The sequence below is a fragment of the Brachypodium distachyon genome, chromosome 2 (genome assembly GCF_000005505.3).
Source record: "Brachypodium distachyon strain Bd21 chromosome 2, Brachypodium_distachyon_v3.0, whole genome shotgun sequence".
NCBI classification, from domain to species: domain Eukaryota; kingdom Viridiplantae; phylum Streptophyta; class Magnoliopsida; order Poales; family Poaceae; genus Brachypodium; species Brachypodium distachyon.
In genome coordinates, this window is record NC_016132.3 from 43,956,440 (window position 1) to 43,970,355 (window position 13,916).

At 41.3% G+C, this 13,916-nt stretch overlaps 2 protein-coding genes across 2 annotated transcripts; both read left to right on the plus strand.

Annotated features, from left to right (window-relative positions):
• The first annotated feature begins 3,043 nt into the window (after positions 1 to 3,043).
• On the plus strand, positions 3,044 to 6,997 carry LOC100831244 (DEAD-box ATP-dependent RNA helicase 25). The gene is made up of 10 exons (XM_003569324.4): positions 3,044 to 3,495; positions 4,260 to 4,366; positions 4,463 to 4,518; positions 4,645 to 4,869; positions 4,944 to 5,150; positions 5,220 to 5,306; positions 5,383 to 5,478; positions 5,570 to 5,785; positions 5,865 to 6,047; positions 6,188 to 6,997. Exons 1-10 carry the CDS (start codon positions 3,137 to 3,139, stop codon positions 6,413 to 6,415), a joined length of 1,764 nt encoding a protein of 587 aa, XP_003569372.1. The 5' UTR covers positions 3,044 to 3,136; the 3' UTR covers positions 6,416 to 6,997.
• A 2,852-nt stretch (positions 6,998 to 9,849) lies between these two features.
• On the plus strand, positions 9,850 to 13,157 carry LOC100845683 (DEAD-box ATP-dependent RNA helicase 26). The gene is made up of 10 exons (XM_003566842.4): positions 9,850 to 10,219; positions 10,559 to 10,665; positions 10,754 to 10,809; positions 10,931 to 11,137; positions 11,220 to 11,426; positions 11,497 to 11,583; positions 11,676 to 11,771; positions 11,877 to 12,092; positions 12,170 to 12,352; positions 12,515 to 13,157. Exons 1-10 carry the CDS (start codon positions 9,984 to 9,986, stop codon positions 12,740 to 12,742), a joined length of 1,623 nt encoding a protein of 540 aa, XP_003566890.1. The 5' UTR covers positions 9,850 to 9,983; the 3' UTR covers positions 12,743 to 13,157.
• The last annotated feature ends 759 nt before the right edge of the window (positions 13,158 to 13,916 follow it).

A 13,916-nucleotide genomic window follows, 5' to 3' on the forward strand; every position in this document is an offset into this window, starting at 1 on the left:
CCAATCATATATGAAATTACCATCCTTATTAGTAATAAGTTAACATATCACAAAATAGTTGGTTACTTATGTGAAAAACTTACCACCCATTAACATACGAAGTTACCATCCCTATTGTGAACGAGTTACCATATGAAAACTTCATGCAAATAGGGTGGTTACCTATGCGTTGAAGTTACCACCTAATGAACATATGAAGTTACCATCCTTGTTAATAACAAGTTACCACATGAAAAATTCAAATAAATTATGATGGTTACTTAGGCATTAAAGTTACCACCCATGAAGATATGAAGTTACCATTCCTGTTAATAACAAGTTACCACATGACAAATTCAAATAAATTATGATGGTTACTTATGCATTAAAGTTACCACCCAACAATATATGAAGTTGCCACCATGTTAGTAAGAAGTAACCACACGACAACTTCATTCAAAATAGGATGGTTACTTATGCATTGAAACTACCACCAAACAATTTATGAAGTTGCCACTCTGTTAGTACGAAGTTTTCACATGGTAACTTCTTTCAGAGTATGATGTTAACTTGTGCATTATTGCTTGGTAACAAGAAAACCTCGTAAAAATCCATCAAAAAATATTCAAGTGAGATCTAGTTTTGAAGTTCTCGTTGATATGAACCTAACGGTGAAAACGGATTGTGAATCGGACAAACGGTTCAAGCTATAAAATAATTTAACTCTCAAAATTAGTTAGTGCAAAATGCATGCATGCATGCATGCAACCATGGCTAATTAGCACGCACGTGCTTTTATAGGCAACCATACATGAACACCAAGTTGGTCCGCGCAGAACGACAAACATGACCCCACTCCATGCTAGATGTTGTTTGACCAATAAATCTCGTACGCGCAGGAGAACAAAATAAAGAACGTCAGCTCGTTATAAATTAGGTTATTAACTGCCGAAATATTACATGTATCTAGACTTATTTTAGTATGTGTATATGTGTGTGTGTGTGTATATATATATATAAATTTGAATTACTTAATATGGGACGGAGGGAGTATGAATAAAATTAAACATTTTGATTTCAATTATAAGCATTTCAAATATATGACTTCAAATCAACTTGTTTGAAATATTTGATGTTTACAAAATCGGTTGGAAGACATGAATATAATATGGGCAAGTGAATTATGGGGGGTGAGATTTGGAAAATCTTTTTTTTAGGAAAACAATAATCAATGATCTACTGCAAATATATTAATAAAAGAATATTATGTACAAACTGATAATGAGAAATTATCCGGGCCAACTGATAAGGGGTGGCCCGATATTCTCAGAGAGCAACGTGGATAACTTGTATGATTCTACAAATCTTCCGGCTGTTCACCCGTCGCCGCACGACGAACTTGCAACCCAATGGAAATTCGCAACACCACACACTTGCGCAGTAGTCCGCCGACCACAAGCGGTTTCGCAATCTTCCAATTCCCAGCGGAACGACAGATTACGCTTGAACTTTCAGTAGATAAAACACTCCATCGAAACGAATATGGTGTAGGTAAAATTCCTGATCGGAACAAAGAAGAATTATATACTTTCAGATGAATGCTTGGAGCAATTCAACAAAAAGTTCTGAATAAGCTAAAACGTGGTCTAACCCTAACACTAGGCCCCTTGTATATATAGGTGAGGGGCAGCCCAAACACACAAACGGACTCAGACTCAAACTAGGTTCGACTCAAACTCATACAACCAATCCGAATAGGACTTGGCATAAACAAGGACTCGCAGGTCCGGGCGCCCCTTAGACGTGTCGGGCTCGTCGTAGGCTGTCCTGGTGCGCCTCATACTCGTACTCAACTTGTGGTGGGCAGATCATTCTTGTCGTTGGCTGCCCCTTGCACATAAGTTGCTCTTCTAGCGTTTTATATCATTCATCTTCATTTGTGGCGCGTCTGCCTCCCTCTCCTCCCTCGCGCATATCTTGATGTTGGATAACAGCACTTGATGATCCTCGCACGCAGCCTCCTCTCCTCCACGCTCCATGGTTGCCTCAGCCTCAAACCTGATTACACAAAGATACAAAGACTTAGGCAGTATAAAATTCTCATCAATATAAACATTAGGTGCAGGTAGGAGTGAGTTCACCTGTTGTTCTAATAACTTGGCACGTGCTCGTGTAATTGGTCCAATGCGTAGATCATTGGGTTTATTTTGAACAGCAAGATCATCATTAGGCAAAGATGACAAAGGACTAGGGATGCCCTCATCACCAACTATCTTAAGTTCAAAATCCAGTCAGCAAACTGGTAATATTTCTTTCTCCTAGCACGATGAAACACATGATTGAGCTCATCTTTAAATATTTGTCCGCATTTGAACAGAGATGGCTTGATATTGTTGAAGATACAGTCCTTTCTCACCTTCCAAATGCTCCAACAAACCAGTGCTCCATATGAAATGGAACCTTGAGCTACTCCTTAAGCTCCTTGAAGTTATGATGCACATTCAAGTGAGGTATGAACTGTGGGCATAGGTATTTCCAGCATGCAAGTGAGAATGGGCATTGGGAAAACAGATGATCTCTGGATTCAATCTGGATTTCTTGACAGAGGACACATTCATATGAAGGAAGGTGAAAATTCTTCTGGCGCAGCATAACTCTAGTGTTGAGTCTATTTATAAGCAACCGCCAGATAAAGACCTTATGTTTCGGCTGGCAGCAGGAGATCCATATCCACATAGACGTGCAAGGGAGAGGTTTGAGAAATCTGCAGAAGAGAATAGAAATCTGGGGAGGAAATATAGGATAGAAAATCCCTGTGTATGGCATTTGGGGAATGAGATTTGGGGAAATTCTTGAAGATTCTCTAAGAAAGAAAAGAAGACCCACCTCAGACGGCTAGGGTATTACACCTTTAAGTTCATGTAGTATTAATTTTGAGTGTGTCAAAAAAACATGAATCAAGTTGATTCTTCCCACAAATAGGCCACAATCATTAATCACAAATCCAATCAATTGAACAAAATGAAATTAATTTAGCCGTTATAAAGACGCGCCACGTCCCGGTAGAATATCTTATCGTCTCGTCCCCGCGTGCCAAGCCGCAGACCCAGAACCTCTTCTCCATTCCAAAACCCCACGCCCCTGCCACTCACAGGAGATGGCCGGCGGTGGTATCCTCCTCCGTACCCACGGCGGTCTCCCCCTCCTCGCCAGGGCTTCCCCCTGTCTACTCCGTCTCCGCGTTCCAGCCAACGGCCGCCGCGCCGCTTCTTCCATTTCCGCCGCCAAGGTCGACATCGCCGACGTCGTCAGCCAGCTCAAGTCGGGAAGCGCCCGCAGTACGGCCGACCCAACTAGACGACGAAGGATCCCAGAGGATGGACTCGCGTCCCCTAGGGTGGTCACGAGCAGGAGAATGGGTGTCGACGAGGAGGAAGGGGAAGCTCTGGAATTGGATGCGGAGAAGAGTGGTAGCGAGGCGGGAGGTGTGGATGGCTCATACCTCAGCGAGACACGGTAACAGCGAAAAAGCCACGCAGAAACTCTTACTCAACTTTTCAAATTTGTGGAAATGTAGAGTTTGAGTTCAGTTAATGTTGCGTCGTTCTGAAATAAGAAATGTTGCATGATTTTACCAGTGAAGCTTAATTCTTAAAACATTGTGTTAGGAAGAAATATAGATTCATCAACCTATGCTATAAGCTATCACTGTTCTGCTACAATTATTTGATTTTCACAAAGTTCCAATAGTCTTCTATGTTCGTAGAAATGAAAATGTTTAGCATTATAAATCAATGGTTGCTTTTTAAGTAGTACTACGTTTGACATTTTTGCGATGGATTATAATTATCTCATTTGATGGAGCTGCTCTTAAATACTTTGGTTGCTTGCATTACCTTTTTTTTCCGTGACCCAAGTTGCAAATGGACATATTGTGTCCCAGAACATAGAAGAAGAAATATGAGATTGCAGTCATTGGATAACATAATTTATCTAACTTTAACCAAATAGACCAAACATGGTACTCCGTAATAGATTTCACACAACTTATTTCTTAATGCAGCTGTAAATAAGTATGGCATGGCACAACGTAGAACAAATAACCAAAACTGGGCCTTACACAGATCTACACAGTTACAAAATAAGGAGTATTTGTGCAATTTGGAACTGGGGACTAAATTACTAATGTTCTACTAGACACTGTTTGCCTGATTATTGGAAATATCATGGATTTGATGGATATTTGGGTTTAATAATCTCACGAGTCATACATATTTCAGGTTTGATCAATCTGCTATTTCTCCATTATCACTGAAAGGTGTCAAAGATGCTGGATATGGAAGGATGACCCAGGTGCAGGCAGCAACTCTGCCAGTAATTCTTCAAGGTAATAAAAACTGCAAATATTGTTGCTCCGCTGTGTGATACCAATTGCTTGGGTGGAGACCTGTAACTGATGTTCCAAAATTTTGTTCCACTGTAGGCAAAGATGTTCTTGCAAAAGCAAAGACAGGGACAGGAAAAACCGTTGCCTTTTTGGTACTACTCGTCATTCAGCTCCAATAGTCAACACGTCAACACTGATGTGTTAGCAGTTACTGAAGTATTGCAGTGATATTTTGAATCATTATCCAATCTGACTAGTTTCGAATTTTGCATCTTTAGCTGCCAGCCATTGAAGTTCTCTCCAAATTACCCAGTTCTCAGCGGAGTCAGTTGCGGTCATCTATAAATTTGCTTGTGATGTGCCCTACTAGAGAGCTCGCAAACCAAGTGGCGGTTGAGGCTAAAAAGCTTCTCAAGTATCACCGCTCATTGGGTGTTCAGGTTGTAATTGGTGGCACGCGAATAACTCAAGAGCAACGAAACATGCAAGCTAACCCATGTCAGGTCATACCTATCAACCCAAGTGTGTAGCATATATGAGCAAGATTATATACTAATACTTGGTATACATCAAACAGATTCTTGTTGCTACACCTGGAAGGCTGAAGGATCATCTTGAGAACACACCTGGTTTTTCAACCCGTCTTAAAGGCGTGAAGGTTCTTGTTCTTGATGAAGCTGACCGCCTACTGGATATGGGATTCAGAAGAGACATTGAGAAAATAATGGCTGCCACTCCTAGTGACAGACAGACACTGCTGTTTTCTGCTACTGTTCCAGAAGAGGTATCTCCTTTGATCATTATGCACTGTTAGTGCCTATTAACAGTCTGATTTTTGAATGTTTATTGTTAGGTCCGTCAAATTTCTCATGTAGCAATGAAGAAGGACTACAAGTTCATTAACACTGTTAAAGAGGGTGATGAGGAGACACATTCACAGGTTTAGATAAATCATTTTTATGGTCTGTATGGTAAAAATTTAAAGCAAGTACCTTACACTAGTGCTGCTGCATCAGGTTAGCCAGATGTATATGGTTGCACCACTAGACCTACACTTTTCTATATTATATGATGTATTGAAGAAGCATGTCGCAGAAGATGCAGAGTACAAAGTAAGTTATCTCAGCAAGTAGTTGCAATCATGTACGTTAGAATTTATGATGTCTCCTTAACTCATTAGTCATTACCTATACAACTTTTCAGGTGATTATATTCTGTACTACTGCAATGGTCACGAAACTTGTTGCCGAAGTTCTCTCCCAGCTGAAACTTAATATAAGAGAGATCCATTCCAGAAAGTCACAATCAGCAAGAACGAAGGTCTCCGATGAATTCAGAAGGTCAAGGGGTGTGATATTAGTTAGTTCTGATGTATCTGCTCGTGGTGTTGATTATCCTGATGTCACACTGGTCATACAGGTGGGTTCTGTCAATCCATTTTCACATATTTTACCAACAATCTCATGTACAGTCCTCATGATTTGTTATGCACTTGCAGGTTGGGATTCCTGCTGGTCGAGAACAGTATATACATAGAATTGGTAGGACAGGACGGAAAGGCAAGGAAGGGCAGGGCCTCTTACTGTTGGCTCCCTGGGAAAGTCATTTTCTTACTAGCGTTAAAGATCTGTCAGTATCAGAGGCTGTGACACCTTCAGTTAATCCAAGTATTCAAACAGAAGTAAGAAGTATACAGTTTTAGTACTTGTCGCTAGCTCGTTTTGTAATTTGACTATTCTGGTGCAAATTTAGCAGCAATAGCCTACTCTTAGTTGTTTAGTACACCTGAAGTAAATTTCTTATTTCTGCTTGACTTGATAGGTGAAAGGTGCACTCAGAAGAGTAGAGATGAAGACCAAGGAATCAGCCTATCAAGCATGGTTAGGTTACTACAACTCAAACAAGACCATTGGTGGGAACAAGTCCAGACTTGTTAATCTTGCTGAAGAATTCAGCCAGAGCATGGGACTCGCAGTCCCGCCAGCCATACCCAAACTCATTCTTCGGAAGATGGGTCTTGGCAAAGTTCCTGGCTTTCGATCTACATAACCCTGATGCTCCGAAGTCAAGCAGGACTTGTGTGCTAGAACACACCGCGGGATCAACCATAATGGTCTCGGCCTCATAAATTCTACTTCACCCATACTATGCCTCAGTGCTGCAGATACTGAGGATTTGCAGATTGATCTACCGAGGGTGGTCAGAGTTTGGACAATCAGAACTATCAGCACTTCCCTCTGAGTTCAGAAGTTCTCAGTTAAAGCATGACCAATGTATTCTTTTTTACGCCGGTCTGCTACCCACAAGAGACGGGTTCAGACAGCCCCATTGATTCTTCAGGTGGAGCAACACACCAAACGACTTCTTAACCTTACCGTGATACTCCAACCCATTTTGAGAAAAGATATGAGTTTTCTCACTGTACTACAGGGAACTAGATAGCATAACACACCCATGTAACTACAGTGTGTATCGTCTAGTAGTATCATTTTCTCTGCCTGTTACATGCAATCAGGAGTGTTTTTTTTTGTCATCGTTATTATACTGCTTCGTGCAGGGGCTGCGCAGAGAAGCGGAGCAATGTGATATATTATGAACCCGTTAAATGCATTGCCAGCAAGACCCATCCCAGATACCTTTCGCAATATATCTATAGCATTTTGTAAATTTAATTCTGCTATCAGAGCAGCTCTGCCAAAGCTTTTTTTTAAACGAAGCTGACGCTAAGACATTGTACATCATCCTTCTTCAAGTCGAGAAGATTGAGCAAGCATGATTGAGGAAGCTAAAATTACAAAAGCATTGTACATCATCCTTCTTCAGTGCCGGATTCGCTATGGCATCCTGGGGCTTAACATGCTAATTTCTTTAAATAATACATTATCTTTTATCAATATTAAAAATAATATACGGTTTGAGAAATTTTGAAAAATAACACAGCCTCGGCTTGGGTCAAACCGACAGGCACTAGTCGGCGTGGCCGAAGCCGATTAGTACTAATCAGCTTCGCCCAGTACTTATCAGATTGGGCCAAGCCGACTGTCCATAAGCATGCATTTCCATGATACATTTGCAGCATGCAAGAGCTTCAAGTTTGAAGTAATCCTCATTAATTAAAGCCTTATAAAATGTAACATAATAGTATGATTTATATTTTAGACAGAGGTAGAACAATGCATGTACTCCAGCATACTCCCCCGTCCCATATGTACTGCCGAAATATTACATGTTTAGCATACAGATATATTCATATTTAGACAAATTTAAGTCACTTAATATGAGACTGATTGAGTATATGGGTGAACGTATGGACATGTATCTCTCGCCAGCAGCGTATACGTGAAGTGCGTTAATTCCTTGTATCACGCTGTACGTACGCACGACACAGCCTCGGTATTCCCCTTGACAAGACAAATTTGAGTCACTTAATATTACATGTATTTAGACGTCTAAAATATAAATCATACTACTCCCTCCAGCCGGAATTACTTGTCGAAATATTACATGTATCTAGACGCTTTTTACATACATATACATCCGTATTTGGACAAAATTGAGACAAGTAATACCGGTCGGAGAGAGTATTAGGTTTTATTTGATAAGGCTTTAATTAACGAGGATTACTTCAAACTTGAAACTTGCATATGGGCAGTTGGCTTGGCCCAAGCTGATAAGTACTAATCAGCTTTGCCCAAGCTGATTAGTACTAATCGGCTTGGGCCAGCCCGACTAGTGCCTGTCGGTTTGGCCCAAGTCGAGGCTGTGTTAGTTTTGAAAATTTCTCAAACTGCATATTATTTTTAATATTGATGAAAAAAATGTATTATTTTAAAAAATTAGCGCTTAACATGGGGTCGGAGTCGAGAAGAGCTGGAGCCTTCAAAATCTGTGCATTTGGGAGCATGGGGCCTCGTTTCGCATTGCCGGAGTCATCGAGTTTCAGTCATGTCTCTCGTGTCCCCCGGCGATTTATTCTGTTGTAAAATCGGAAAACAAAACACCAAGAAGTTGCGAGGAAGAACATGGACCTCTCAGGCTTATTTGTAAATTTCATTTTTCATCGGGTCCTTTCTGCAAATTGGTGGGCTCAGTTGTGACACTTGTATCCTTCGTTCTGTATGGTCATGTCTGTACTGGTTTTCTGCTCAATCTGAATACGGATAGACCGTATGCCTAGGGATGCACTCCTTCCGTCCCATATTAAGTGTCTCAAATTTGCCCAAATATGAATTTATTTATGTCTAAAAATCGTCTAGATACATGTAGTACAATGTCACTTGATATGGGACGGAGGGAGTATGTTTCAAAAAATCGGAGCTGTTGTAGCTCTTTCAGGCGGTGACGATGATCTATGATGGGTTTTTGTTATGTTGTGACCCTCTTTGATGCGAACCTTTCATATCTCCCTTTCGAAGCTCAAGTTAGAATCTTGCATATCTCACTTTCCAAGCTCAAGTTAGAATCAGAGCTGCCAGTCACTAGCATGACTGACCGACTGTTTGGCATGAGGCAACATGAGCTTTCATGCGGCTGTTGTGGTGCGCTCAGCGGTGAAAGTCGGAGTCGTCAGTTGAGATGAGTAATGTGGGAAGATGATGACAGCTATGGACAACCTGATGACAAATCTCCTCGCGGTGTGTGTGAAGTGTGTCGGATGTGTCATGTGTGTTGTCACGTGAGCATTTGTAATGGTTTTCACCTGTTTTTCGCTAATTAATTGGAAAACTACCTTCGTAATTGATGGATCGAGAACTCTAGGAAAACAGTTTTTGTTTACTGGAACTATTAGCATATTATTTCAGTTAGGTGGAAACCCATTTCCTTTCCTCGGGATCTTTTAATCAAGTTTACAAGCACATGTTTGACTCATGTTTACATGTTGTTTTTTCCTTACATTCCTTCTCGCCACTGGACTAAATCTTGTTTTCCCGCTTGTGGCCTTGTGTCAAATCGATCAATGGCTTGGTGAACTGACCGCCGCTATCCCATTTTTTTTTACGAACTAGCTATATACCCATCGGCACTGATAAAATAAATTAGATTGCTCGCTGAAGAAAAATTAAATTAAAACACTAGTATTATATATTAGTAGTATTTGCTAGTAATTGTATCCCAGTTTTGATGAAAAACATCATCACTGTCTTAAAATAATTTGCATTAGAAGAAAATGATAAATTTTTGCCCAATAGAAGAAGCCACGAGTACGCCGCGGTCAGTTCTGGACCAACGCTACCGACGGCCTCTTTTATAGAAGTAAAGATAAAAATAGTTGCTCCCGAGTACCATTTGAATTCATCTAACAAGAAAAAAAAAGCAACACATTTCAGTTTATGATATTTGAATCCAAAAGCCCAATACTGAGCACGGTTTGGACCAAAAGAATATGTTTTCCTTTTCAGGAAAATGGAAAGAATTATGCCGTTGTAGTAGTAGTGTGCGTTTGGGAAAGGTGGAATCCCATAAATTGCCATCGCAAACGCAGAGTGCATATTCGTCTCTCCTCGTGTTTCCTAGGTCACCCTGTTTTCCCGTGACTGCGAGTTCGCGACCTCCGCGTGCCCGCCCTCCGCCGCCGCCGCCGCAAAGATCAACATCGCCGACGTTTCCCAGCAGGATCATGTCAGGCAGTCCAGGCTACTCGGGCGCCCCGAGGCGGCAGCGGAGGCGTCGCCCGAGGGACGCGGAGGAGGGCCCCGCGTTCCCCAGGGTTGTCACGAACAGGGCAAGAGGTGCCCGCGAGGTCCGCCAGGAGACCGTGGTGCAAGCGGAGGCTATGGATGTGGATGTTGATGTGGAGAAGACTACTGAAGCCGCCGCAGGAGGCGTCGATGGGTCTTACCTCAGCGACACACGGTAATGACGTGCCCTGCATATTTGGTTATGAATGTACGCCAGGAATCTTCTCGATACTGGCGGAGCTAAGTATGAAATAGTATACTTCTTGTGCGATTAGTATCGTTCCTCATCTTTACGAGTTTCTATCAGCTTGAAATGACCTAGCGTTTGTGTTCGTCGGGTTATTTTTTTCTTTTGCAAGGGAGATTAGTATTGTTCCTGATCTTACGAGTTATTGTCATCAGTTGGAATTACTGTTTCTGTTCGTCAGATTATTGAGGATTACGTTAGTGTATACTGTAGTAGTTTTTCTACTTTTGTTAACTAGTACTAACGTTGTTGCTATCCATATTGCAGGTTTGATCAATGTAATGTTTCTCCATTGTCATTGAAAGGCATCCATGATGCTGGATATGAAAGGTTGACCCGGGTCCAGGAGGCAACTCTGCCAGTAATCCTTCAAGGTCAGCAAGAACGCAAAATATGTTTGCTCCACGGTGTACTACCATTTTCTTGTGAAACCGTAAAGGTTCAATAATTTGTTGCCTGCAGGCAAAGATGTTCTTGCAAAAGCAAAGACTGGAACAGGAAAAACTGTTGCCTTTTTGGTATTCTGTTCCCTTCAGCACAACTAGTCAATTTGATTGCATCCACAATTCCTGAATTTATTCAAGTGATGCTGCCGTGGGGGTTAACAGACCTGACTAAGTTTCAAATTCTTATTTCTAGCTTCCAGCCATCGAACTTCTCTCTAAATTACCCCGTTCTACATCCATAAATTTGCTGGTGATGCTCCCTACTAGGGAGCTCGCAAACCAAGTGGCTGTTGAGGCTAGGAAGCTTCTCAAGTATCATAGCACATTGGATGTACAGGTGGTAATTGGTGGCACACGATTACCTCAAGAGCAACGCAGCATGAAATCGAGCCCATGTCAGGTTGTACTATATACTGTATTAACTACAGTTTGTTCATATCTTGATGCAATTTATGCCCTAATACTTAGTACTGATGAAACAGATTCTTGTTGCTACACCTGGAAGGCTCATTGATCATCTTGACAACACACCTGGTTTTGCTACGCGGATCAAAGGCGTGAAGGTTCTTGTTCTTGATGAAGCTGACCGCCTATTGGATATGGGATTCAGAAGAGATATTGAGAAAATAATTTCTTTCATTCCTAAAGGACGACAAACACTGCTATTTTCTGCTACCGTTCCAGCAGAGGTATCTCCTTTCCCAATTACCTCCTCTTTGTATCTGTAGCAATCTGATCTTTTAATTTTTTAACTGTTAGGTTCGTCAAATTTCTAATTTAGCAATGCAGAAGGATTACAAGTTCATCAATACTGTTCAAGAGGGTGATGAGGAGACACATTCACAGGTTTGTATCTGTTATCTATGGTGCTGTGATAAAATTTAAAAGTAAGATTGACAGCTGGCTCACAAGTACCTTCACTATTGCTCTTGTATCAGGTAAACCAGATGTACATGGTTGCATCACTAGACATGCACTTCTCTATACTATATGATCTATTAAAGAAGCATGCCGCAGAAGATGTGGAATACAAAGTAAGTCATTTCACCGTTTTGTTTTTGTGAGGATGTCAACTCAACATGTTGCTAGTTTACATCTTTGGGATGTTCCAGTGTGTCATTACCCATACAATTTTGCAGGTGATTATATTCTGTACTACAGCAAAGTTCACCAAGCTTGTCGCTGAAGTTCTCTCTCAGTTGAAACTGAATATAAGGCAGATCCATTCCAGAATCTCCCAATCTGCTAGAACTAAAGTCTCAGATGAATTTAGGAAGTCAAAGGGTTTAATATTAGTTAGTTCTGATGTTTCTGCCCGTGGTGTTGATTATCCTGATGTCTCGCTTGTCATACAGGTGGCTTCTGTTAGCATGTATGTATTACCCAAAACAAAATCATGTACATTCCTCATGAAGCTTATTTGCTCTTGCAGGTTGGGTTGCCTTCTGACAGACAGCAGTATATACATAGACTTGGTCGGACTGGACGGAAAGGCAAGGAAGGGCAAGGAATTTTACTGTTGGCTCCCTGGGAAAAACATTTTCTTAATAGTGTCAATGATTTGTCCATATTGGAGGCTGTGGCACCTTCAGTTAATCCAAGCATTCAGGCAGAAGTAAGGAGCATATAATCTTTTTTTTTTCATCTAGCTCACATTGTAATTTGGTCTGTTTGGTCCAAATTTATAAGGAAAAGATCCTGGCTTCCTATGCAGTCTCAATTTAATTTTGGCCTGTAAAGCTAACGTACTTGATATTCTTTTGCTTAATTTGAATAGGTCAAAGGTGCCGTCAGAAAAGTAGACATGAGCTCCAAGGAATCAGCCTACCAAGCATGGTTAGGATACTACAACTCAAACAAGACCGTCAATAGAGACAAGCCTAGACTTGTGAAGCTCGCAGAAGAGTTCAGCCAGAGCATGGGACTTGAAGTTCCGCCAGCCATACCGAAACTCATTCTCCGGAAGATGGGTCTGTTAAATGTTGCTGGGCTGCGGTCTTCGTAAATCTGTTGCAACAAGGTCAAGCAGGACTTGTGTGCTAGAACACACTACGCACATTTGAGCAACCATAAAACTATCAAACTACAATTTTCCCATGATGTACACCACTGCTGCATTTTTTTTCCTGAGGAAGCTCTTGATCAGCACTATCTGCAGGAGCCAGGCTCCAGTAAATCCAGTGATTCTTCATATAACATGTTCTTTGGCATAGTATTTCTGAACCTTAACTACAATCAGTACCAAGGTATTTTGAGGAGGAAAAAAAAGTGTATTTGGCTATTTTTGGCTCTAGTCAATGACTATAGGCATTATGCTCACGCTGCTACATTATACATCAGCTTGTCTCAGTTATACCATTCCTATGGAATCAGGAGATGTTTTGCTATCATCGACTACCAGCTTATACTTAGTTTTGTTATTCTTTTGTGTTGAGTGTCCAAGATCAGACGGTGTTAACCTGTGCATCCCCTGAAAAATGCCTTTGGTTTGGACCTGCCAAAAATTGAACATTTGTGCTATGCCAATCCGACCCTCTTGATGCTCCTTGATTTTAAGCACTTTTCACTGATTGGCACTTGTGCTACTTGGTAAGCTGGTTCAATCCGTGGACTCTCCTTTTGCATCTCTCCGGTGCTTATTTCGTTTGTAATTTTGAAGGAGTATGACTTGTACCAATTTCGTTTGCAATTTGTTTGTTTGGGAGCTTCGAGTTCCAAATAGGGATAGGTTTGGACTTTTGGGGTTCGAGCTGATCCAGCAACGACCTGTACAACTTTACAGCTCCACTGAAAAAAATAGAATGACACTTGTAATAAACAAGGTCACGAGTAATACACGTTAACATTCTGCATTCCTTTTATTCGCATGGGGTCCCACCAGTCAGCTGCTCTCTTCTCCGTTTCTTCTTGTCACGGCTTAGCCTTCGAAGTTCGAACATCATTTTAGCGATTACTAGGCAGATGCACATCTCGCCCAACATCTCCTTAATTACCTTCTTCCCATGTCATCTTGTGGATTTGATATCAATTAATTACATGAAACCAAGATGGATGGCCAATCCTTTTGCCATATCCATTTAATTGTCAGTACTACAAGATGGGTTTCTGTGATCACGTTTTCGTGATGACCATGAACAGTTAGGAAGGGATCCGATCGCCCTCGTGGAGATGGTAGGAGA